Here is a 23,745-nt window from a genome sequence, read left to right on the forward strand (position 1 = left end):
TCAAAGAACTTTGAGGTTTCAAAAACATTTATGTATTGTGCGTAAACGTTGATAAACAGCGGCCATCTGACCTCCCTGCAGTAATGCTCTCTGCGTGCTCTTGTGGATCAAGATTTATTTATCTGTTTTTAGTATAGCTGTGGTTTCAGTTGACTCTCCTTGATTTCTGCTTTTGTAAAATCAAAGGGCATCAGGCGTTGCTTGCGGGTATAATAGATAACTTGTGACCTTCAGAGAAAGTCACTGAATGCTCCCTACCTGACTAAAGTAGTTCTCCTTCGCTTTTGCTCAGATTTACTTTTCTTTCACAACCAGACAGAGCCCATGGCTCTAATAAAAGTCAGGCCGAGTTCTTAGTTGTTCTTCTGGGCTGGGACCTCTTGATTAACCCCGTTTGCTGCTCAAAGGTTCAACTTGCTTGAAGATTCTGCTCTGTCTACAGGGAAAATAGAAGCAGAAAACCCTCCCAGGGCAATGGTGGTGAGGTCATAAGTTATCTCTGAGGGATGCGGTAGACCAAAGGACGTGCTCTGCAGTCCTCTCATTATCTGAGGCTGCACTTTCCCTGGCCAAGCAGATACGCAGTTGAATTACTGGGAGACACTACCATTAGTCAGTGGCCCAAGGGATTAAAAACAAAGGCCCACTTCCAGCTCCACTTCTGATTTGCCTGTAGTTTTCAGGTGGGTCTCAACCTATCTTTTTTTTTTTTAAAAAACATCCTTATTGGAGTATAATTGCTTTACAGTGGTGTGTTAGTTTCTGCTTTATAACAAAGTGAACCAGCTATACATATACATATGTCCCCATATCTCCTCCTTCTTGCGTCTCCCCCCACCCTCCCTATCCACCCCTCTAGGTGGTCACAAAGCACCGAGCTGATCTCCCTGTGGTATGCGGCTGCTTCCCACGAGCTATCTATTTTACATTTGGTAGCGTATATATGTCCATGCCACTCTCTCACTTCATCCCAGCTTACCCTTCCCCCTCCCCATGTCCTCAAGTCCATTCTCTACATCTGCTTCATTATCCTGTCCTGCCCCTAGGTTCTTCATAGCCTCTTTTTTTTTTTTTTTTTAGATTCCATATATATGTGTTAACATACGGTATTTGTTTTTCTCTTTTGGACTTACTTCACTCTGTATGACAGACTCTCGGTCCATCCACCTCACTACAAATAACTCAATTTCATTTCTTTGTATGGCTGAGTAATATTCCATTGTATATATGTTCCACATCTTCTTTATCCATTCATCTGTCGATGGACACTTAGGTTGCTTCCATGTGCTGGCTATTGTAAATAGTGCTGCAATGAACATTGTGGTACATGACTCTTTGAATTATGGTTTTCTCAGGGTATATGCCCAGTAGTGGGATTGCTGGGTCATATGGTAGTTCTATTTTTAGTATTTTTAGGAACCTCCATCCTGTTCTCCATAGTGGCTGTATCAATTATCAATTTACATTCCCACCAACAGTGCAAGAGGGTTCCCTTTTCGCCACACCCTCTCCAGCATTTATTGTTTGTAGATTTTTAAATGATGGCCATTCTGACTGGTGTGAGGTGATACCTCATTGTAGTGTTGGTTTTTTTTTTTTTTTTTTTTGGCGGTACTGTGGCCTCTCCCGTTGCGGAGCATAGGCTCTGGACGCGCAGGCTCAGCGGCCATGGCTCATGGGCCCAGCTGCTCTGCAGCATGTGGGATCCTCCCAGACCGGGGCACGAACCCGTGTCCCCTGCATCGGCAGGCGGACTCCCAACCACTGCGCCACCAGGGAAGCCCGTCATTGTAGTTTTGATTTGAATTTCTCTAATGATTACTGATGTTGAGCATTCTTTCATGTGTTCGTTGGCAGTCTGTATATCTTCTTTGGAGAAATGTCTATTTAGGTCTTCTGCCTATTTTTGGATTGGGTTGTTTGTTTTTTTGATATTGAGCTGAATGAGCTGCTTGTATATTTTGGAGATTAATCCTTTGTCAGTTGCTTCATTTGCAAATATTTTTTCCCATTCTGAGGGTTGTCTTTTCGTCTTGTTTATCGTTTCCATGCTGTGTAAAAGCTTTTAAGTTTTATTAGGTCCCATTTGTTTATTTTTGTTTTTATTTCCATTTCTCTAGGAGGTGGGTCCAAAAGGATCTTGCTGTGATTTATGTCATAGAGTATTCTATGTTTTCCTCTAGGAGTTTTATAGTGTCTGGCCTTATATTTAGCTCTTTAATCTATTTTGAGTTTATTTTTGTGTGTGTGGTGTTGGGGACTGTTCTAATTTCATTCTTTTACATGTAGCTGTCCAGTTTTCCCAGCACCACTTATTGAAGAGGCTGCCTTTTCTCCATTGTATACTCTTGCCTCCTTTATCAAAAATAAGGTGACCATACGTGCGTGGGTTTATCTCTGGGCTTTCTATCCTGTTCCAGTCATCTATATTTCTGTTTTTGTGCCAATACCATACTGTCTTGATTACTGTAGCTTTGCAGTATAGTCTGAAGTCTGGGAGCCTGATTCCGCCAGCTCCGTTTTTCTTTCTCAAAATTGCTTTGGCTATTCGGACTCTTTTGTGTTTCCATACAAATTGTGAAATTTTTTGTTTTAGTTCTGTGAAAAATGCCATTGGTAGTTTGATAGGGATTGCATTGAATCTGTAGATTGCTTTGGGTAGTAGAGTCATTTTCACAATGTTGATTCTTCCAATCCAAGAACATTGTATATCTCTCCATCTGTTTGTATCATCTTTAATTTCTTTCATCAGTGTCTTATAATTTTCTGCATACAGGTCTTTTGTCTCCTTAGGTAGGTTTATTCCTAGGTATTTTATTCTTTTTGTTGCAGTGGTAAATGGGAGTGTTTCCTTAATTTCTCTTTCAGATTTTTCATCATTAGTGTATAGGAATGCAAGAGATTTCTGTGCACTAATTTTGTATCCTGCTACTTTACCAAATTCATTGATTAGCTCTAGTAGTTTTCTGGTGGCATTTTTAGGGTTCTCTATGTATAGTATCATGTCATCTGCAAACAGTGACAGCTTTACTTCTTCTTTTCCGATTTGGATTCCTTTTATTTCTTTTTTTTTCTCTGATTGCTATGGCTAAAACTTCCAAAACTGTAGTGGTGAGAGTGGACATCCTTGTCTTGTTCCTGATCTTAGTGGAAATCGTTTCAGTTTTTCACCATTGAGAACGATGTGGGCTGTGGGTTGGTCATATATGGCCTTTATTATGTTGAGGTAAGTTCCCTCTATGCCTACTTTCTGCAGGGTTTTTATCATAAATGGGTGTTGAATTTTGTTGAAAGCCTTTTCTGCATCTATTGAAATGATCATATGGTTTTTCTCCTTCAGTTTGTTAATATGGTGTATCATATTGATTGATTTGCATATATTGAAGAATCCCTGCATTCCTGGGATAAACCCCACTTGATCATGGTGTATGATCCTTTTAATGTGCTGTTGGATCCTGTTTGCTAGTATTTTGTTGAGGATTTTTGCATCTATGTTCATCAGTGATATTGGCCTGTAGTTTTCTTTCTTTGTGTGGTTTTGGTATCAGGGTGATGGTGGCGTCGTAGAATGAGTTTGGGAGTGTTCCTCCCTCTGCTATATTTTGGAAGAGTTTGAGAAGGATAGGTGTTAGGTCTTCTCAAAATGTTGGATAGAATTCGCCTGTGAAGCCGTCTGGTCCTGGGCTTTTATTGGTGGAAGATTTTAAATCACAGTCTCAATTTCAGTGCTTGTGATTGGTCTGTTTATGTTTTCTGTTTCTTCCTGGTTCAGTCTCGGAAGGTTGTACTTTTCAAAGAATGTATCCATTTTTTCCAGGTTGTCCCATTTTATTGGCATATACTTGCTTGTAGTAATCTCTCATGATCCTTTGTATTTCTGCAGTGTCAGTTGTTACTTCTCCTTTTTCATTTCTAATTCTGTTGATTTGAGTCTTCTCCCTTTTTTTCTTGATGATTCTGGGTAATAGTTTATCAATTTTGTTTATCTTCTCAAAGAACCACCTTTTAGTTTTACTGATCTTTTTTTTTTTTTTTTTTTTTTTTTTTTTTTTTGCGGTATGTGGGCCTCTCACTGTTGTGGCCTCTCCCGTTGCGGAGCACAGGCTCCGGACGCACAGACTCAGCGGCCATGGCTCACGGGCCTAGCCACTCTGCGGCATGTGGGATCTTCCCAGACCGGGGCACGAACCCGTGTCCCCTGCATCGGCAGGCGGATTCTCAACCACTGCGCCACCAGGGAAGCCCTAGTTTTACTGATCTTTGCTATTGTTTCCTTCATTTCTTTCTCATTTATTTCTGATCTGATCTTTATGATTTCTTTCCTTCTGCTAACTTTGGGTTTTTTGTTCTTCTTTCTCTAATTGCTTTAGGTGTGTAAGGTTAGGTTGTTTATTTGAGATGTTTCTTGTTTCTTGAGGTAGCATTGTATTGCTATAAACTTCCCTCTTAGAACTGCTTTTGTGCATCCCATAGGTTTTGGGTCATCGTGTTTTCATTGTCATTTGTTTCTAGGTATTTTTTGATTTCCTCTTTGATTTCTTCAGTGATCTCTTGGTTATTAAGTAGTGTATTGTTTAGCCTCCATGTATTTGTGTTTTTTACAATTTTTTTCCTGTAATTGATATCTAGTCTCATAGCGTTGTGGTTGGAAAAGATACTTGATACAATTTCAATTTTCTTAAATTTACCAAGGCTTGACTTGTGACCCCAGATATGCTTTATCCTGGAGAATGTTCCATGAGCACTTGAGAAGAAAGCGTATTCTGTTGTTTTTTGATGGAATGTCCTATAAATATCAGTTAAGTCCATCTTGTTTAATGTGTCATTTAAAGCTTGTGTTTCCTTATTTATTTTCATTTTGGATGATCTGTCCATTGGTGAAAGTGGGGTGTTAATGTCCCCTACTATGACTGTGTTCTCAAGCTGTCTTGACCTCTGCTTATCTTACAAAATGAAGGATGAGTACTTTTAGTGCTTCCTGGTTGCTTTCTAATTCTGGACGCCAAGCTAGATGAGCCAGCTGTGCACCTTCTCTGTACCTTCACCTGAACAGCTGTGCACACAGTAGGGCAGACCTAATGCCCAGTGTGAGTGCATGGGATTGGGTCTGCCCTGTTGTGTCACCAGCTCCAAATGCATGCACAGTGCCAGCCATCCTGATGTGTTTCTCTGGGCGACTCAGGTTCCTGTTCTCACAACAATCATTTCACACCTTCTTCAGTCGTTTTAAACCTCTTTTCAAAACTTCTCCCCACGTTTCTTCCTCATTCTTAACAAATAAACCTCCCTTCCCACTTCTTAAAAAAAAAAGAGCGAGTCTGGAATTCCCTAATCCTCCTGATACTGACATTAGCCTCCTCAAGCCTGCGCCCACACGACTCTCCTTCCCACCCAAACAGAAGACGCCGGCCTCCCCAGCAGTGCTTGCCTCCCACCCTCTCCTGGCACTATTGTTTCTTCCATGGAAGTTATCATAGCTTCTTTGCCTTTGCTTTTAAGCTTTCTCTCTTTGTCCTGGATTCTCAGCACTTTTATGATGATGTGCCTACATATAGGTTTTTTTGCTTTTTTTTGTTTTTGTTTTTTTTAAGTCTTTAGGCCCAGCCACATAGCATGTGGGACTTAGTTCCCCAGACCAGGGATCTAACCCAGGTCCCCTGCATTGGCAGTATGGAGTCTTAACCACTGGACCACCAGGGAAGTCCCCATGTAGTTTTATTTTAAAATATTTTCCCTCTGGAGTCTGCAGTTAAGGGATGTAACTAAAGTCATCCAGGGTCAGGACTGTCACCCAAGTCTTCTTACCTCACGTCTACCGCTCCTTCAGGACAAGGGGCACAGCACATCATGCCATAATATTTACAGAGACAACTTTTTAAATGAAAATACTTCATGCGCTTTCTTTATTCATTTCATAAATGTTTCTTGAGGATTTACCATGAGCCAGGCACTGAGCTGGCGCTGGAGATTTGATAGAGGGCAGAAACGTGCAGGGTCCCTGCTGTCCTCGAGTTCCAGCCGAATGGGAGAGATGGATGTCATCGTCCTTCAGGGAGACTTGCTTTTGCTCCAGCGCACCACCAGGGTGGAGGCCAGGAGTCTTTGCCCATCCGGTACTGAGCTCATTCAGAGCTGGGTTTCAGCCTCTGGGAGGACTGGTCTGCTTCCAGGGCACTCGGACTTGCAGGAGGAAAGCCTTTGAGGGGTCCCAGCTGAGGGTCTGGACGTTTACCAGGCCCCTCCTCTGTGGTGGGCCTGAACTCCAGTTTCTTCTCTCTAGTAAGGTGAAACTTCTGAAGGTGTTTCTAAGCCGCTCAGCCTCTTAGCATCGGCTTCCAACTCAGCAAAGACCTTGAGGGGAAAAGCAGCGTCGAGCATCACTCTCACCTTAGTGCGTCTCCCTTTCCTCCTCAAGTTCTGTACTTCTTCACAGCCCCCAGCACTTGGGTTGGTCACTGTGTCCAGCTCCAGAGCCTCACAGCCTTTCCGCCTTGCTGCTCACCTACTGACAGATGCCTCAAAGGGAAACAGCCAGGACGTCAGGCTCACCTGGCTGCGCTCCTCTTTAGTATCGTGGACCCTGGCTGTCCTGGCAGCTCTACAGTGCCTTCAAACTGCTTGTCGTTCAATTCCGTTTTCTACTTGTTCTTGGCAGAAGAGTTGGTGTCTGTACAGTTTAGTCTGACGTAGCCCGGGGTGGAGTCCCGTGATGAGCGCAGGTTAATTATCAGAACTTTTAACACCTACCTTCAGCTTTTCTTAAGCAGCTCACACCTCTTGCCAAGCTTCCCTCCCCATCACCTTCTGTCTGCACTCTTTTCCTGCGGTCTCACCACTCCACGCCTTTCTGGGTGTGTGAAATTTAAAAACTGTTTCCCATCCCAACAGTTGCATGGGTGTTGGTGGATAACATTTTTCAGGGCCAGGCACTGGGTGTGGTGAAAGTGGTTGGGTTCTTGGCATGAGCTAGTTCAGGTTCGGGGCCCTCTGAGTTGTTGGTTTTGTTTTGATCTCTCTCTAGTGAGAGAGACTCGCGCTTTCTTCTTAGCTTGTTTCCAGGATGTTTTGCGGTGTTGAGGAACCAGTTGGGAAAGTGGGAATCACGTGGGGTTCCCTCTGTCTATAGAGTCGTCACTGAGATTGGTTGCATGCACAGGGTGGCAAATTCCTAAGCAAATTTAAGTGATGAGGCGGGTTGTTCTGTCACCTGCGCTACTTCTCCACATCACCTCAGCTTAGGGTGCCCTAACTTACGATGGTGGTTTTGTTGGTCATTCTGGGGACCCATAAAAATTTAAACACAGTTTATTGTCGTCTTTGCATATTGTACGTACTCTCGTCCGTGTGCGCCTCACCATAATCCAGTGAGAACAGGATGGATTTTCCCACTTGAACTCTGAGTCCAGCTCCCTCTGATCCCGGTCACTCGGCCCCCCGCACCGTGCTGCTGTCCCCAGGGCTCTTCCTGCCGTGGGGTTATTATCCGCCCTTGGAGATTTAGCTTTGCAGAACTGCACGGGAGATAGTCCGCTTCTTCCCAAGTGGTTTGTGTTCAAGAATGAGACTGTGCAACCCGTACTGCTAGGCAAACACCGTATCTGGGCAGCACAGGCCCTTCTGAGGACGCCTCGTCTCCTTAAGACAGAGCATGTGGCAACTTATTTTGCAAAGTACAAGCTGGCTGGCGTGTTATTAACTTACCATGAGTCAGGACGCATGCTCTGTATAAATTTTGATTTATTTGCTATCTTGAAACCAGAACTGCAAAAACATTGATTAACTGTGAAGTAACATATCTGTCATTCTTGATTTCAGGGAAGTTTAATTAGCATTAACAGCACTTGTACAGAGATGGGCAATTTTGACAACGCAAATGTCACTGGAGAGATAGAATTTGCCATTCGCTACTGCTTCAGAACTCATTCTTTAGAAATATGCATCAAGGCCTGTAAGAACCTTGCCTATGGGGAGGAAAAGAAGAAAAAGTGCAATCCGTAAGTTTCTTTGTCTAAGTTTTGGCATATGATAATAGACATATTGATTCTAAAGTTCATATGGAAAAGTGAAAGTGCAAGAATAACCAAGGTAATTGTAAAATATATATATAAATAAATAAAAACAAAAAGACATGTTAAGAATTATCATAAAGCTTAGTAATTCAGGGTTTCCCCAGTGGCGCAGTGGTTGAGAATCCGCCTGCCAATGCAGGGGACACAGGTTCGATCCCTGGCCCGGGAAGATCCCACATGCCATGAAGCAACTAAGCTCGTGTGCCACAACTACTGAGCCTGTGCTCTAGAGCCCGTGAGGCACAACTACTGAGTCCACGTGCCGCAACTACTGAAGCCTGTGTGCCTAGAGCCTGTGCTCCACAATGAGAGAAGCCACTGCAATGAGAAGCCCGCGCACCGCAACGAAGAGTAGCCCCCGCTTGCCGCAACTAGAGAAAGCCCGCGTGCAGCAGTGAAGACCCAACACAGCCAAAAAAAAAAAGCTTAGTAATTCAAACAATGTGTTATGGGTGCAAGGAGGTCAATAGAGCAGAATCAAAAGTCCAGATACAGATCTTAGCATACATGGGAACTTAAATGATCAAGAGGCTATTAATAATGAATGCAGAAAAGATGAACTTCAATAAATGGTGCTGGGAAATTTGATTTTCCATGTAGGAAAAATAAAATTAAAATCCTGTCTCACACAATCCATAAAGAGATTAATTTTTTTCCAGTTGGTAGATATGAAATGATGTCTCATTATTTTAACATGCATCTCACTGATTAATAACAAAGATGAGCGACTTGATATATATGAGTTAATCACTTAAGATACACTCCCCTTCTATGAACTCCCCATTTCATATCTTTTGTCCAGTTTTCTATCGAATTGTTTGTCATTTAAAAAGTTATTTACAGGAGTTTGGCTTTTTAAAAATCCATTTTCAAGACAATTCTCCATTGGTTCTACACATTGCACGTGTCTTCTCTTAGCTTTACTTGTTTTCTGACATTGTTTATGATGACTTTTCTTATAAAGAATTTAATGTCCAATGTATCCTTCTTTTCCTTTAAAATGTCTGCTGTTTGAGTCTGTAGGAGAATGCCACCTGAAGGTTATAAATACATTCTTCTCTGTTTTCTTCTATTCGAGTTTTTTCCCCACTTAGATCCTTTCATATTAGAGCTGGAACTGATTTTCTGTGCACGGCTTAAGGTACGGACCACATTTTGGCCTTTTTTTCCTCCACCGTGGAACATTTTTAGCACACTATTTTCAGGACCAGCTAGGCGAAAGGAATGGATTGTTGGTCCAGTCACACTCTCCTCTACTCTGAAATCTTCAGTAGCTCCTCAGTGCCAGACAAATTAGGTGCATCACTATAGCACTTATGGTTCTCTGTAACAGATTCCTCCTATATTTCTAGTCTTCTTTTATTCCCCTATCTGTACCTTCTGCTCTGGAGAAATTGGAATAGTCACTGTTCCAAAACGATCCCCTGACTTGTACCAAATATGAGGCTTTTCTCATGTTTGTTCTGAGACTGTTTCTCCTATGCTACTCCCATACGTGGAAATCGCAATCCTGTCCATTCTTCAGACTCATTTCCAATCCCGTCAGCTCCATTTATTCAATCCTTGACCTTCCAAGCATGTTGGGTCTCTCCCATAATTCTCTACAGGGTTTGACCTCTGATAAGTTATTCAACCTCTCCATATCTCGGTGTCCTCACTGTAACATGGAGGTTATATTATCACCTACTTCAAAGGATTGTTGTGTTTCCCTGAACTAGCCCATATTAAGTCATTAGAAGAGTGTTGAGAACATAATAAACGTTCAATAGATATTATTCTTAAGCAGGTGAGGTGGGAAGTGCATAGAGAAGTAGACCTAAAATCCACATAGGGATCCCTTGAGGCTTTGGCCAAATACTAAGCTGTTCAGATACAGGACAAGATTTCATGAGGTCTGTCAGAGGATAGCTACTGGAGGGTGGTAAGTTGAATGAAAAATCCGGGAGTTGCACAGTGCTGGGAAAGATTGGTGTGTTTTTTGGGGTTTTTTTTTTAGTTTTATTTTATTTTTGGCTGTGTTGGGTCTTCGTTGCTGCGCACGGGCTTTCTCTATTTGGGGCGAGCGGGGGCTACTCTTCGTTGTGGTGCACAGGCTTCTCACTGCAGTGGCTTCTCGTTGTGGACTATGGGCTCTAGGCATGCGGGCTTCAGTAGTTGTAGTGTGTGGGCTCAGTAGTTGTGGTGCGTGGGCTCAGCAGTTGTGGCTCGCGGGCTCTAGAGCGCAGGCTCAGTAGTTGTGGCACACGGGCTTAGTTGCTCCGTGGCATGTGGGATCTTCCCAGACCAGGGTTCGAACCCATGTCCCCTGCATTGGCAGGTGGATTCTTAACCACTGTGCCACCAGGGAAGTCCCAAGATTGGTGTTCTGACCAAAGTGGAGTGGGGCATTGAGTGGACCCCAGAAAAGAAAAGCTTGGTAGTAGGGCTTCTCTAACCCACCCTAACTAAGCAAAATCAATCCTTGATAGGATCAGACTGAGTTTCCAGTAAGTGAAATGCCTGTTAGAACAAAACTCAATACTTTGTAAAGGAAACACATGGTCAAGAGAGGATTCTGAAAGAAGGCAGAGTAGGAGGCCTCAGGAACCCATCTCCCCCTGTAGACAACTGCACCGGCAGAATCTGTCTGATGGAACTGTTTTGGAATTCTGGAGTCTTTTGAAGGCTTTCAACTTCCTAGGGGAAGTCTTGGATGGTAAATTGAGATTAATGTCAGTCAATTCCGGCTCTTAGCACAGTATTAACTACCCATCCGCCCTATGCCCAACCCCTTGGCGGGCAGCTGTGCATATGTTCCTAGAGCAGCTTGAACACAGCTTGTAGGAGCCAGATGGGCAAAGGATCCTGTCCTCCAAATATCAGGGACCTGTTCTCTGATCGCTGGTTCTGACTGCAGAGGTACAAAAAAAAAAGGCAGGCAGCCATTGTTGTTTCACCTCCCCCCGTTGTTGCAATCCCCTCCTCCTTGGGCTGAAGTGATCTACAAAGTATTTAAAGGGCCAGTGCCCTTATTTGTCTCCCTTCTTCATTTTTCTCTTTTTTCCCCTTCTTGGGAACTGGATACTAAAGACCAGGACATTCAAGAGTAACTGTATATACAAGGAAAATTAAAAAGTGACCACACATGCCCAGGGAAAGGTTCAGGTTCAGAAAAGATCTGAGAAGATCTTAATTTTACACTTCAGGCTGCTCCTTGGCACAGAGACAGTCTGCATCAATAAATTTATGAAAAACCCAATTAAAAAACCAATAACAAAAAACAGCAAACCCTGGGGAAGGGGGAGAATCTGATTTCCAGAGTTAACATATTATTAGACACATGTCCAGTGTTCAACAAAAAAAATCACAAGGGATATAAAGAAACAGGAAAGTATGGCTCATTCAAAGGGAAAAAATAAATCAACAGAAACTGTGCCTGAAAGAGATCTGATGGTAGGTTTACTAGACAGAGACTTTAAAACAACTGTTTTAAGGATGCTCAAAGAACTAATGAAAGATGTGGAGAAAGTCAAGAAAATGATGTATGAACAAAACAGAAATATCAAAGAGATAGAAAACCTTAAACAACAACAAAGTATTTACTAGAGGGATTCAAAGGTAGGTATGAGCAGGTAAAAGAAAGAATAGGTGGGCTTCCCTGGTGGTGCAGTGGTTAAGAATCCACCTGCCAACGCAGGGGATGTGGGTTCGAGCGCTGGTCTGGGAAGATCCCACATGCTGCGGAGCAACTAAGCCCATGTGCCACAACTACTGAAGCCTGTGCACCTAGAGCCCGTGCTCCGCAACAAGAGAAGCCACCGCAATGAGAAGCCCTCGCACTGCAATGAAGAGTAGCAGCCGCTCACCGCACCTAGAGAAAAGCCCACGCACAGCAACAAAGACCAACGCAGCCAAAAATAAATTGATTTAAAAAAAAGAAAGGATAGGTGAACTTGAAGATAGGATGATGGAAATTACTGAGTCTGAGGAACAGAAAGAAAAAAGATTAAAGAAAAGCAAACAGAACCTAAAGGACCTTCTGGACACCATTAAGTGGACCAACATCAGCAACATATGTCCCAGAAGGAGAAGAGAGACAGCAAGGGGCAGAGAGAATACTCAAAGAAGTAATGGCTGAAAACTACCCCAATTTAATGAAAGACATGAATATAAACATCAAAGAAGCTCTCTGAACTCCAAGTATGATGAACTCAAAGACACCCACACTGAGGCACATTATAAACCAACATTTGAAAGACAAAGACAAAGAATCTTGAAAGCAGCAAGAAAGTGAATCGTCATGTACTAGGGATCCTCAATAAGATTATCAGCAGATTTCCCATCAGAAACTTTAGAGGCCAGAAGGCAGTGAGTCAATAAATTTAAGGTGCTAAAAGGAAAAACAAACAAGAAAACACAGCACAACTGTTCTTCAGAAGTGAGGGAGGGGCTTCCATGGTGGCGCAGTGGTTGAGAGTCCACCTGCCCATGCAGGGGACACGGGTTCGTGCCCCGGTCCGGGAAGATCCCACATGCCGTGGAGCGGCTGGGCCCGTGAGCCATGGTCGCTGAGCCTGCACATCCAGAGCCTGTGCTCCGCAACGGGAGAGGCCACAGCGGTGAGAGGCCCGCGTACCGCAAAAAAAAAAAAAAAAGGGAGAAATTACAACATCCTTAGCTAAACAAAAAGTAAGAGAGGGTATGAAATGACACTAGACGGTAACTTAAGACGTATGAAAAAATATCTCAATAAAGGCAAATACACTAGCAATTATAAAAGCAAGTATTATTGTAACGGTGGTAAGTAATTCCACTTTTTGTTTTTTATATGACTTAGGACATTTTAAAAGATTATTGGTCTCTTATTGTCATTTTGGTTTGTAAGTCCACACTTTGTTTTCGAGATAATTTAAGAGACTAATGCATTTAAAAGCATTCTTACTTTGTGTTTTTGGTCACACATATATACAGCTGTATTTTGGTGACATCAGCAGTGGAAAGAGGTGAGGACGGAGCTGAGAAGGAGTAGAGATCTTGTATGTTACTGAGGTTAAGTTGGTATAAATTCAAATTAGAGTGTTATAGCTTTAGGATATTAAATGTAATCCCCTTGGTAACCACGGAGAAAATAGCTATAGAACAAAAACCAAGACGAAACAAATGAGAAAGGAATTTAAACATTTCACCACAGAAAATCAACTAAACACAAAAGAATACAGTAAGGCAGAAAGTGAGGGACAGAAAAGCTATGAGGCAAAAGAAACAGCAAATGACAGAAGTAAGAACTTCTTCTCAGTAGTTAACTTAACTGCAAATGAACTTGACTCTCCAGTCAAAAGGCAGAAATTGGCAGAACGGATAAAAACACGAGATCCAACTATATGCCATCTACAAGAGACTCACTTGAGATCCAGAGACACAAGTGGAAGATATTCCACGCAGATGGTAACCAAGAGTGAGCAAGGTGGCTGTACCGCAATATCAGGCAAAATAGGCTTTAAGTCAAAAAAGCTTACAAAAGATAAAGGACATTCTGTATTAATAATAGGTTCAATACAGCAAGATGTTATAACAGTTACAAATGTCTGTGTACCTAATGACCATCAAGATACAAGAAGCAAAAACGGACGGAATTGAAGGGAGAAATAGTTCTACAGTAATAGTTGGAAATGTCAATACTCCACTCTCAGTAATGGATAGGACATCCAGACAGAGGATAAGAAAGGAAATAGAGGACTTAACGACTGGATACACGGGCGTGTATTTTATTGTAATGCTTTAAGCTATACAGGTATATTTTATGTCTCCTGTTTTACATGTGTGAGGGGTCTCGTAATGATCAACAATTTAAGAGTCAACGAGCAGTGAGGTATTGGTGACAATGAGCCTTGAGTACTTTGCCAAGAAGTTTGCTGAAAGCGGGGAAGAGGCCTGAGACTGGGGCTCCAGGGGGAGCCCAGGTCGAGGGAGGGTTCCTGCTCTTTATTGCTTTGAGAAAGTTGAGCCTGTTTCTAGGCTGCGGGTACAGGACCTGGGCAAGTGGTGTCACTGCATCAGTAAAGCTGCTGGAAGAGCCAGGAGGGGCAGTCTTGGGACCTGAGTGGAGGGGCCGGCCTGGGACGGAGCTTCATGGAGCGGGCAGGGGGCAGCGCGGGGCTGGCCTTGGTCAGGCTTCCTCTGCTGGCGTGGCCTCCAGACCCAGGGAGAGGGCTCGGGAACACCGGTCCTCAGCAGGCTGGACGCCGTGTCTGAGGCCACACAAGGAAAACCAAAGTGTGAGATATACACTTTCCATTTCAACTTTGTTTTCTTGCGGGTTGGGGAGAAGAGGTACGTCGGGGGAGGACAAGCTGGCACACAGCCTCGGCATCCAGGTGGGTTAGAAATCTGCCACCCACAGAGCCCTGGGCGCCTCTGGTTCCCTGGTCGTCACCCAGTGACAGGTGGAGTGTGATGAGTAGATTCCAGGAGTAGGCCGTGAGGAAAGCCGGGGAGCTTCACACCCCCAGGAGCATTCCCGAGGATTCCAGCCAGAGACTGTATAAGCCAGAGGCTGTGCACCCAGCACTGTCATTGTTCACCGTCAGTGGCGGCCCCTGAGCCCTTGCTGTCAACCCCAAATGCAGCGGGAAGCAGGGTAAAGAAAACGCTGACGTGTGATTCTCCTCCTGAACCCTTTGTCCGCCCCCGACGCTGAGCTTTTCACCCTGTCCTGTCTGTGTTTGGCCACTAGGTACGTAAAGACCTATCTGCTGCCTGACAGATCCTCCCAGGGAAAACGCAAGACTGGAGTCCAAAAGAACACGGTGGAGCCGACCTTTCAGGAGACCTTGAAGGTACTTGCTGGACAAATATTCATGTGCTGAGTCTCCCCATCCTGGGATGGGCCCCTGGGGCCAGAGTCCAGCGGGTGGTTCTTCTAAACTCTTGAGTCAGTTAAATGTAAGTGCAGACACTTAAACATTTCTGCAGGGCTCTGTTAGTCAGTGGCAAGTGGTAGAAAATAAATATCAGCCTTTGTACAGAAAAACTGCAGAGTCTGCTGGACTTGAGAATGGCCTTTGATTAATGATTTGCGAGAAAATGGTAAAAACGAAACTGCCTGCCTCTCAATTTCTAAAATTGGTTTGTCCTGTTGAATTTTTATGACTATCAGAGAGGTATCCTCGAGTAAGGGACCCTGTAAATGAAACTGCTGAGTTATTATGATGAAGTACTTTTATGAAGGTAATATCTGGTATACCTAGATTTCTTATTTTATGAAAAAAAAAGTCTAGAGGAATTGTTTGGGTTTCATTTTCTTGGTGCTAAGAAATGTGACTTGTGGTTTAGGGCAGAGATCAGGGAGGGAGTGCCTCCTGCTGGGATTCAGGATGGAAAATTGGAGGTGATGTCTGGCGAGTGCAGATGGCAGGTAGGTGTGGGAGGTGGAAGAATAGTCCAGATGCACAGAGATGTACCCACTCAAGGCTGGGTAGCCCGGGGATCCCATGTGTCAAGCCTGAGAAAGGAGAGGACTTTTGTTTGCCTTCCTTGGCAAATAGGAGCATTTGTGAACTCCCAACCAGGGGCCATCTGGGTAGCTGGCACAAGAGTCCCGTTCGAGACATGAAAATAGCCATTGTTTTCTATGCACCTGCTGTGGCCAAGTACTTTACCCTCTGAGCCAGGTGTTAGAATCCTCATTTAGCAACAGGGAAACTGAGGCTTAGAGAGTACTTAAAAGTACAGCTGTGACCCATGATGGGCTAGCAGTCCTTCACGAAATTTGTGTTCATAAGGACTCCCCAAGGGTTTTTTTTTACTTTTTTTTTTCTTTTTTGTGGTACGCAGGCCTCTCACTGTTGTGGCCTCTCCCGTTGCGGAGCACAGGCTCCGGACGCGCAGGCTCATGGGCCCAGCCGCTCCGCGGCATGTGGGATCCTCCCAGACCGGGGCGCGAACCCGTGTCCCCTGCATCGGCAGGCGGACTCTCAACCACTGCGCCACCAGGGAAGCCCAAGGGTTGTTTTTTTTTTTTTTTTTTTTTTTTTAAAGCAGATTGTGATTCAGCAAGTGTGGGCAGGACCTAAGGTGCTGCCTGTCTGGGACACTCTAGTAGTGAATTATTGGACAGTAGTCTTCACATGGTTTTGCTCATGTACCTGCTAACAGAATTTTGAAAAGCTCTGTACCCCCTCAAAGGTGTAAGCTGATATATAAAATTACTCATCACAGATTTAAGGTATTTCATACTAAACAGAGGCAGACATATTTCCTATTTTATGAAACGAGACAAAGATGAGGATTGACTATATTTTAAATACTTCATTATATACTTTGATTTTTAAAGTTTTAACTATTTTATTTAAAATGCACCCAGAATCTCAAAGAAATCACCTACAATTTTTTATCCATTGGTTTTATCTAGTATATTGTGAATATTTTGGTTATCCTGAAAAACTCCAGATACAGTGAAAAGAATCAGTGTCTTCATTCTAAATGTAGAACATCTCAACACAGACCCAGGCTTAGCCTTCATAGAAATATGTATGAGATGGAAAAGATGGGAAGATGAAGAAGCTGAGCAATCATTAACAGTTTGGCAGAAACCAGTATTTCAAATTCCCCCTGAGGTTGCACCCCTGGGGCAGGGCACAGGAGTAAGGTACCAGGTGTGAGAACTATCTTCACCAGTTTTGAGAAAAGTGCATGTGAAAGTTGAGGATCTAGAAACTGATCCTCCAAGTTTTCTCAGTAGAACACTCCTGGGGGAGACTTTCTGCACTCCAACGGGTGCTGGCACTCCCCTTGAAGACCACTCAGTGGGGGGCCTGGGAAGGATGAAACAAGACACCAGATCTGGGTGACGTTGGCTGTTGCCTTATCCTTGTTCTCTGGCATTGGTTACACTTGGTACCCGGCGGAAGCTAGCAATCCAGGGTCTGCTGGCACGGCCTTGTGGACCTAACAGGCAATGGAAAATAGGTCTTATTTTATGTTATGTTATTTTTACACTTTTAAAAATTAATTTTATTATTTTTGGCTGCATTGGGTCTTTGTTGCTGTGTGTGGGTTTTCTTTAGTTGCAGCGAGCAGGGGCTACTCTTCATTGCAGTGCATGGGCTTCTCATTGCAGTGGCTTCTCTTGCTGCGGAGCACGGGCTCTAGGCACATGGGCTTCAGTAGTTGTGGCACATGGGCTCAGTAGTTGTGGCTTGTGGGCTCTAGAGCGCAAGTTCAATAGTTGTGGCGCACGGGCTTAGTTGCTCCGTGGCATGTGGGATCTTCCTGGACCAGGGCTCAAACCCATGTCCCCTGCATTGGCAGGAGGGTTCTTAACCACTGTGCCACCAGGGAAGCCTCTAGGTCTAATTTTTTTTTTTTTTTTTTTTTTTTTGCGATATGCGGGCCTCTCACTGTTGTGGCCTCTCCCGCCGCGGAGCACAGGCTCCGGACGCGCAGGCCCAGCGGCCATGGCTCACGGGCCCAGCCGCTCCGCGGCATGTGGGATCTTCCCAGACTGGGGCACGAACCCGTGTCCCCTGCATCGGCAGGCGGACTCTCAACCACTGCGCCACCAGGGAAGCCCTAGGTCTAATTTTAAAACGTGTACTCAGTCAACCAAAGGAAGCAGTCAGGACCCAAAGAGAAGCAGGCCTGTGTTTCCAAGGGAGCCGAGGGGGGCTGCCCAGTGTGCAGAGCGGGTGGAGACCATGCAGCTGCCCCAAGGAGGGCAGACCTGCGGGGACGGTCAGCTTCCCTCCGCAAAGTAGCTCGTTCTGAGAGGGAGCAGACACAGCACGGTGCACTGTTGGCCTGGACTTGACTGATGGGGCATGTAGCCATGAAGGAAATAACTAGATTAATTTAGAGTTTAAAGATAGAGTATGGAACAAGGGGCAGAGTTGGAAATGGGCCATGGTGTTGAGGGTAACAGACTAAAAATCATCTGGGAGCTGTGGGCCTGGGAGCTGTGGCCTGGGTGCTGTCAGCCTGGGAGCTGCGGGCCTGGGAGCTGCGGCTCAGGTGCCCAGGTTGACCGTCTCTGTTCCCCCTCCGCAGTACCAGGTGGAGCCTACCCAGCTGGCAACCCGGCAGCTGCGGGTGTCTGTGTGGCACCTGGGCACGTTCGCCCGGAGGGTGTTTCTTGGAGAAGTGATCATCCCTCTGGCCAAGTGGGACTTTGAGGACCGCACAACCCAGTCTGCCCGCTGGTATCCGCTCCAGGCCAAGGTGATGTCTGCTTTGGGTGATGTCTGGGCAGCCCCTACCCCCACCCCACCACGAGAACCAAACCCACTTTTCAAAGGGGATCCAAGGAGAGAAAACCCACCTAGGGAGCCTGGGACCCAGGACCCAGCGCACACCTGCCAGCCTGTGACTCTGCGGTAGGAGCTTCGGGGGCGCAGAGGCTCACGGCCGGGCCCTGGGGGGGGCGGGGCCGAGGGACCCTTACCTGCTCAGGTTTGTTCAAGGTCCCCAACAGTCCCACCCCCAGTGTGGCCCAAACATCAGCGTGGATCCGGCCTGGTGGGTCCACGTGTTTCCCAGAATTCAGGGTCACTTATTGCCAGCGGAGGAGGTCTTGACCTTCTTGGGCCAAAGTCCACACCTGGGGCCAGCAGGCTGCCCCGCTGGTGGGACCCGCCTCAGACTGCAGGCTCTTGTGTATTGTATCTTCACTCCCAACCAAGCAGTGTTCCCCAGACAGTAACAGGTGAGAATGACTGGACCCAGTGCCCTCAGGAAGGCAGGGCCAGGGGTTCCGTGTCGGATAGGCTGGGAGAGCAGAGTTGGCTGGGGGCCACGCAGGTGAGAGGGAGAGGCGGGGAGAAAGGGGAGCGTTTCTTGGGGCGGCTGCTTTGTGCACGTCTGTGCCAAGATCCAAGATGTGAGGTTGTGAAGGGGGAGACAAGGTGGGCTCTGCCGCCTAAGAAACGGCAGCAGGATGTGCAGTCCCATGAAAGCCTGGCAGGGAGGCTGAGTCTTTACGAGGGTCTCCGGTGCCATTTTACCTCTGTTTTCCTCTCCCAAGACAGGGAGGCTCTGATTCACGATGCCCCTCCTGAGAGGCATCTCTGGTTTCTACAGGGTTAAGCCCGGGGCCTCCTGTCTCTTTTCTCTGTGGGGTCTGGGAGCCGCACACACACCCTCCGGTGCCCTGCGCTTCCTCTTCTCAGAACCTGAATCCGTCTTCAGAACTCCACTTGGGAATATCCGCTTGGATATTCTTTCTGCAGTCTAAGGTCTGCCCAAGACGGTCCTTAAATCCCACCTCCTCCATGAGGGCTTTCCTGATTTTCCCTGCCAGATGTGGTCTCCCGTGCGCTCGAGGGGCCCTTCCCGCCTTCTCCCCCCAGGATCCCTTACTCGGGTCGAGGCAGGCTGCCACCAAGGCTGGTCAACTTTGGATAAGCAGGCGAGGAACAGAAATCACCAGACTGAAAGGTGTCCCTCCTCATCCCAGCTAATAGGTAGTGACAGCCCACGCGGGATAGGGGCAGGGGGTCCACTCACGGGCCTGCCCCCTAGGCCCTGACAGGAGGGAACCATGGGGATGCTGAGGGGGCAGCCTGCTCCTCCCTGCCGGTGGGACCGGACGAACCTAGACGCTTCCCTAGCATCCCACCCTCACCCCGCTGGGTGAAATGTTGATGGGGTCACAGTCACCCTCTCCAAGCCCCTCCTTCGCTCACTTTCTGGCAGAAATCACTCGTGACCAGAGAAGCCACCTGGGTCCTCAGTGTGGGTTCTGGGGCGGGCGGGGCTGACTCAGCAGACGGGGGAGCCCCTCGCCGGGGGCACTGAGCCCCGGACCCCGCGGTTTCCCATGCCTGCCGCAGTCCCTGGCGCGGACAGGTAGCTCGAACCTTTACTAACCTGGGTGGACTCGATATGGGCTTGTTTTGTTTTACTTTTTCAGCTTCGGGTTGTGTCCAGGCTTTCTTAAGGCCATCCCGTGGGGATGTGCCAGGGCCTTGGAGCCCCTCTGCCTTCTCGGCTCATCTGCCTCTGCTGGGCTGCATCTGCCGGGGTGGCACAGCTGGGGTTGGTGAGGGCAGGAGTGAAACGTCCCCAAACGGAAGGAAGCCCGGCCCTGCCACAGGTGTGCCCACAGCACCTGGGGCTCCCCCAGGCCCGCAGAGGCTTGGCCGGGGAAGGTTGGAAGGGGACGCTCATGGACGGAGCTGAGGCAGTGAGAGAAGCCCAGGAGGTTCTGGGTCTGGGGAATCCTGCTCTTCCCACAGGCAGAGAAAGACGAAGACAGCGTTTCCACGAATAATGGAGAACTTGTGGTCAGGGCCAAACTGGTCCTCCCCGCAGGGCCCAGAAAGCTCCAGGAGGCTCAGGAAGGTGGGTGGCCTCCAGCCCCACAGACGTTTGTCTGTCAGTGTCCCCAGAGCCAGGGCAGTTTCCCAGCGTTTCCTCCCGCCGCCCCCCGATCCCACGTGCTCCAGTACCTCCTAACCAACCTGCGAAGCCCAGCCTGGGAGGCAGGTTCTCTGGAAGCCTTGGCTCAGAAGGGAAACGAGCGACCAAAGCCAGGCCCGTGGTGCCTGCTTTACGGGCTCCTAAGACACCTGCCTGGAGGCTTTCCTCCCAGGGGGCCGGCTCGCCTGGCCTGCCTGGGCCAACAGTCCCGCTGGGGCCCCCCTTCGCAGACTGACCACCTGCGTGGCGGCCGGGAGTTCGTCCCCAACTCGAGGTTCAGGCGCCTGCAAGGCTCCGAGTGACCGGCCCCGTGAGCAGCGGCTGCATGGCAGGGTCAAGGTCCTCAGGGAGCTTCAGGAGATGTCACCGACTCATAACGTGGGGCACGTGGAAAAGCCGAGGGTGGAGAGTGAAGGCGGGAGGCGGGGCAGTTCCACGAAGTGACTCGTGACTCCCTGTCTGCCGGAAGAGGGGGCTCTGCGGCCGGGCCCCCAGGGCCCCCGCAGGCCAGCAGCACACCCCCTGTGGCCCGCGGCAGCCCCCGTCAGCGGAGGTCTCTTCCCCAACCCGCTGGCCACAGCTGGCGCACGCCCCTGCCTCCTCCTCTCCTTGGTCCCTCGTTACTCTCGGCAGCTTCCGGTTCCCTGGGTTGTAAGTCCTTCCCCGCTGCCGCCATGCTGCCCGTGCAGTGGGGCACGTGCTCCTCTGCCCGCGAGCCCTCGGGACCTGAGGGCTGCAACCCACCCTCTGGTTAAGCTGCCGGTCTGGGGTGGCGCCGTCGCGGGCCGCAGAAGTAGCACTGACGGTAAATGCCAGCTTTCCTTCCAGGGACGGGAGATGAGCCGTCACATCACGGCCAGCTCTGCTTGGTAGTGCTGGGAGCCCAGAATTTACCCGTGCGCTCAGACGGCACCTTAAACTCATTTGTTAAGGGGTAAGTATTACATTTAATCAAATATGACTTATTGATCTATCACACATATGGCATAGTCCCTGTAAGGGAACGCCAAAAAGTGTCAGCCATTTTAAACTTATTTTAGCTTTCCTGTGAAAATCTGACATAATGTGTGTTAAAGACGAGTTTACAAGAATTCAGGGGACTTGGGAGTGCTGACGCTGGCTTTGGAATACCACAGTTTAAACTAAACCCAAATCTTATCAGTCCTTGTGACATCAGTAAATCAGCCCTAGGGACTGAGTGGAGAGCAAGGGGGAAGCAGTGTGGTTGGTAAATATTTCTTTAGCTTAACATCTCCTCTTGGATTAACAGTCAGACAGATGACTGCATGCTTCATTCTTATTCACTTCGGGTGTAATGGTGTCTCCAAAAGTAAAGCAAACACCATTAATAAGTATATAGAATTGCTAAATCCCCAGTCAGTGACATAATGGAAAAATGATGGCTTACCTCATCCAGACAGAACCGAGTTCATCTCCTAAGCCTTCCTTCCACTTATCTGTACGGCCTTGAGCAAGTGACTTAGCCCTTCTGCATTTATTTTCCTGAGCACAGGGTTAAAGGAGATAACGTGTGTGCAGAGTCCTGATCCCTGGGAAGCAGGTCTAAGGAGCCTGCTGTCGCCTGGTGGTCGTCATACCAAGGAGGCGGATTAAGACAAGGGCCACGTGGCCTAGAATCCCAAAGTTCCCTTAATAGAGTACCCGGAGCAGAGTTCAGCTCTAAGGGAAATTTGGAACATCCTAGTGTGAGAGGTCACGTAGCCAAATCTCAAAATGCCCTTTCTTGTTCCTTGCTCACAATTTTTGTTCTGCAGTGGGTTTAGCACTTTTCTGAGCACTCAGGCTCACTGATGAGCAAGTACCAACAGAGAGAGGGGCCGTGTGGTGGGCGGAGCTTACAGGGTTCGAATCTCTTTCCTTGTGCAGCTGTCTCACGCTGCCAGACCAGCAGAGGTTGAGGCTGAAGTCCCCCGTCCTGAAGAAGCAAGCCTGTCCCCAGTGGAAACACTCCTTCGTTTTCAAAGGGGTCACCCCTTCTCAGCTGAGGCAAGCCACCCTAGAGTTAACCGTTTGGGACCAGGCCACCTTCGGTGTGAACGACCGCTTGCTGGGAGGCGCCAGGCTTGGTTCCAGTAAGTCTGAGATATTTGTAAGGCCCAAGCTGCATCGGTGATCCTTAGTGACTGTCCTACCTACATGGATACCATTAAAAGAAAAAGTGTTTCCATGATGGCAGGTGACCTTACTGGCTGTGAAACTGCCTAACCCATCATAAATGGAAATCACTTAGTTCTAGCTTTTACTTTACAACTGAGCCGTAATACAGCAAAGCATTTCAACGATTTAAATGAGATTTAGCTCTGCTAAAGAAACAAAAATTCAAGGTCTCAAAATGGGCTGGGTACAGTATTTGCTTTTGTTTTTGGCAAATCATATCATAAAAGGATTATTTTCTTAAAGGAGAATATCTTCTTAACCCAAATAAATGGCAATTCAGAAAGTATTTCATCAATAGAGGGACTAGAGGGGGATGCTTTTCAGTGTCGCTCAGCAGAAGTGCTGCTGGCTTTTCATGGGGGGGGCAGCAGGGCCCCCCAAACACTGTCACAGCCAAAACACCCGCACACATTCCCAGGGCCTCTGAGACCACTGAAGAGAAATGAGACCCGCTGTTAAATTACAATTTGTTTTGAAGGAACACTGTCCAAAGAACACCCTTTCCTCTAAGGAACTCCTCTCCTCACTGGCGGGGCACGTTTAATATGGTCTTAAGTTCTGGTGAGAAGTTACTGTATACTTTCGTGCCAGTCCTTTTTTAAAAAGCCGCGAAAGGACGGTGAGTGTCCCCTGGCCACCATCATCCCTAATCTGTCCCTTTGCTCACACGCAGAGGAAGAGCCAGCGGGCGGCGCAGACTCGTGCTCACAGTCCAGGCTCCAGTGGCAGAAAGTGCTCTCCAGCCCCAACCTGTGGACAGACATGACCCTCACCCTGCACTGACCGGAGGCTCCGGGCGCAGCGGGGTTGCAGGTGCCGGGGCCTGATGGTCGGCTGCGGGGCTGGGCGTGCAGGCACAGGGGTGGGGGGTGGCGAAGGGCCCTGGGGAGTGTGAGCTCTCCCCGTCTACAGCCGTCCTGCCGCTGAGACGTTCTTCCACATTCCTCTGTGTGTATTTAGACAGAACCATTATCGATGCTACGTTAGTTAGGTCTCAGGTTGGTTATCTGTGCTTTGAGAGATGTGGAAAATTTCAATAAATGTTCAACAGTTATCCCCGTCTCCCTGTGCTTATCAAATAGTGAAAATTATGGCCTTGTTATGT

General features: G+C 47.3%; 1 protein-coding gene across 4 annotated transcripts in view; it reads left to right on the forward strand.

Annotated features, from left to right (window-relative positions):
- SYTL3 (synaptotagmin like 3) overlaps positions 1-23,423 on the forward strand; it is a gene marked incomplete at both ends in the record, with an annotated part of 76,408 nt that extends 52,985 nt beyond the window's left edge. For 3 of the 4 annotated variants that reach the window (XM_079716796.1, XM_079716799.1, XM_079716797.1), the window contains 7 exons: positions 7,816-7,994; positions 14,782-14,884; positions 18,093-18,263; positions 20,279-20,384; positions 21,291-21,396; positions 22,350-22,555; positions 23,314-23,423. In XM_079716796.1, the coding sequence (XP_079572922.1) occupies positions 7,816-7,994; positions 14,782-14,884; positions 18,093-18,263; positions 20,279-20,384; positions 21,291-21,396; positions 22,350-22,555; positions 23,314-23,423 (981 nt within the window). The remainder of the gene's footprint in view (positions 1-7,815; positions 7,995-14,781; positions 14,885-18,092; positions 18,264-20,278; positions 20,385-21,290; positions 21,397-22,349; positions 22,556-23,313) is intronic. The other variant, XM_079716798.1, reaches the window with a different exon arrangement.
- Positions 23,424-23,745: the final 322 nt, after the last annotated feature.

Source organism: Hyperoodon ampullatus, assembly GCF_949752795.1.
Source record: "Hyperoodon ampullatus genome assembly, chromosome: 12".
Lineage (NCBI taxonomy): Eukaryota > Metazoa > Chordata > Mammalia > Artiodactyla > Ziphiidae > Hyperoodon > Hyperoodon ampullatus.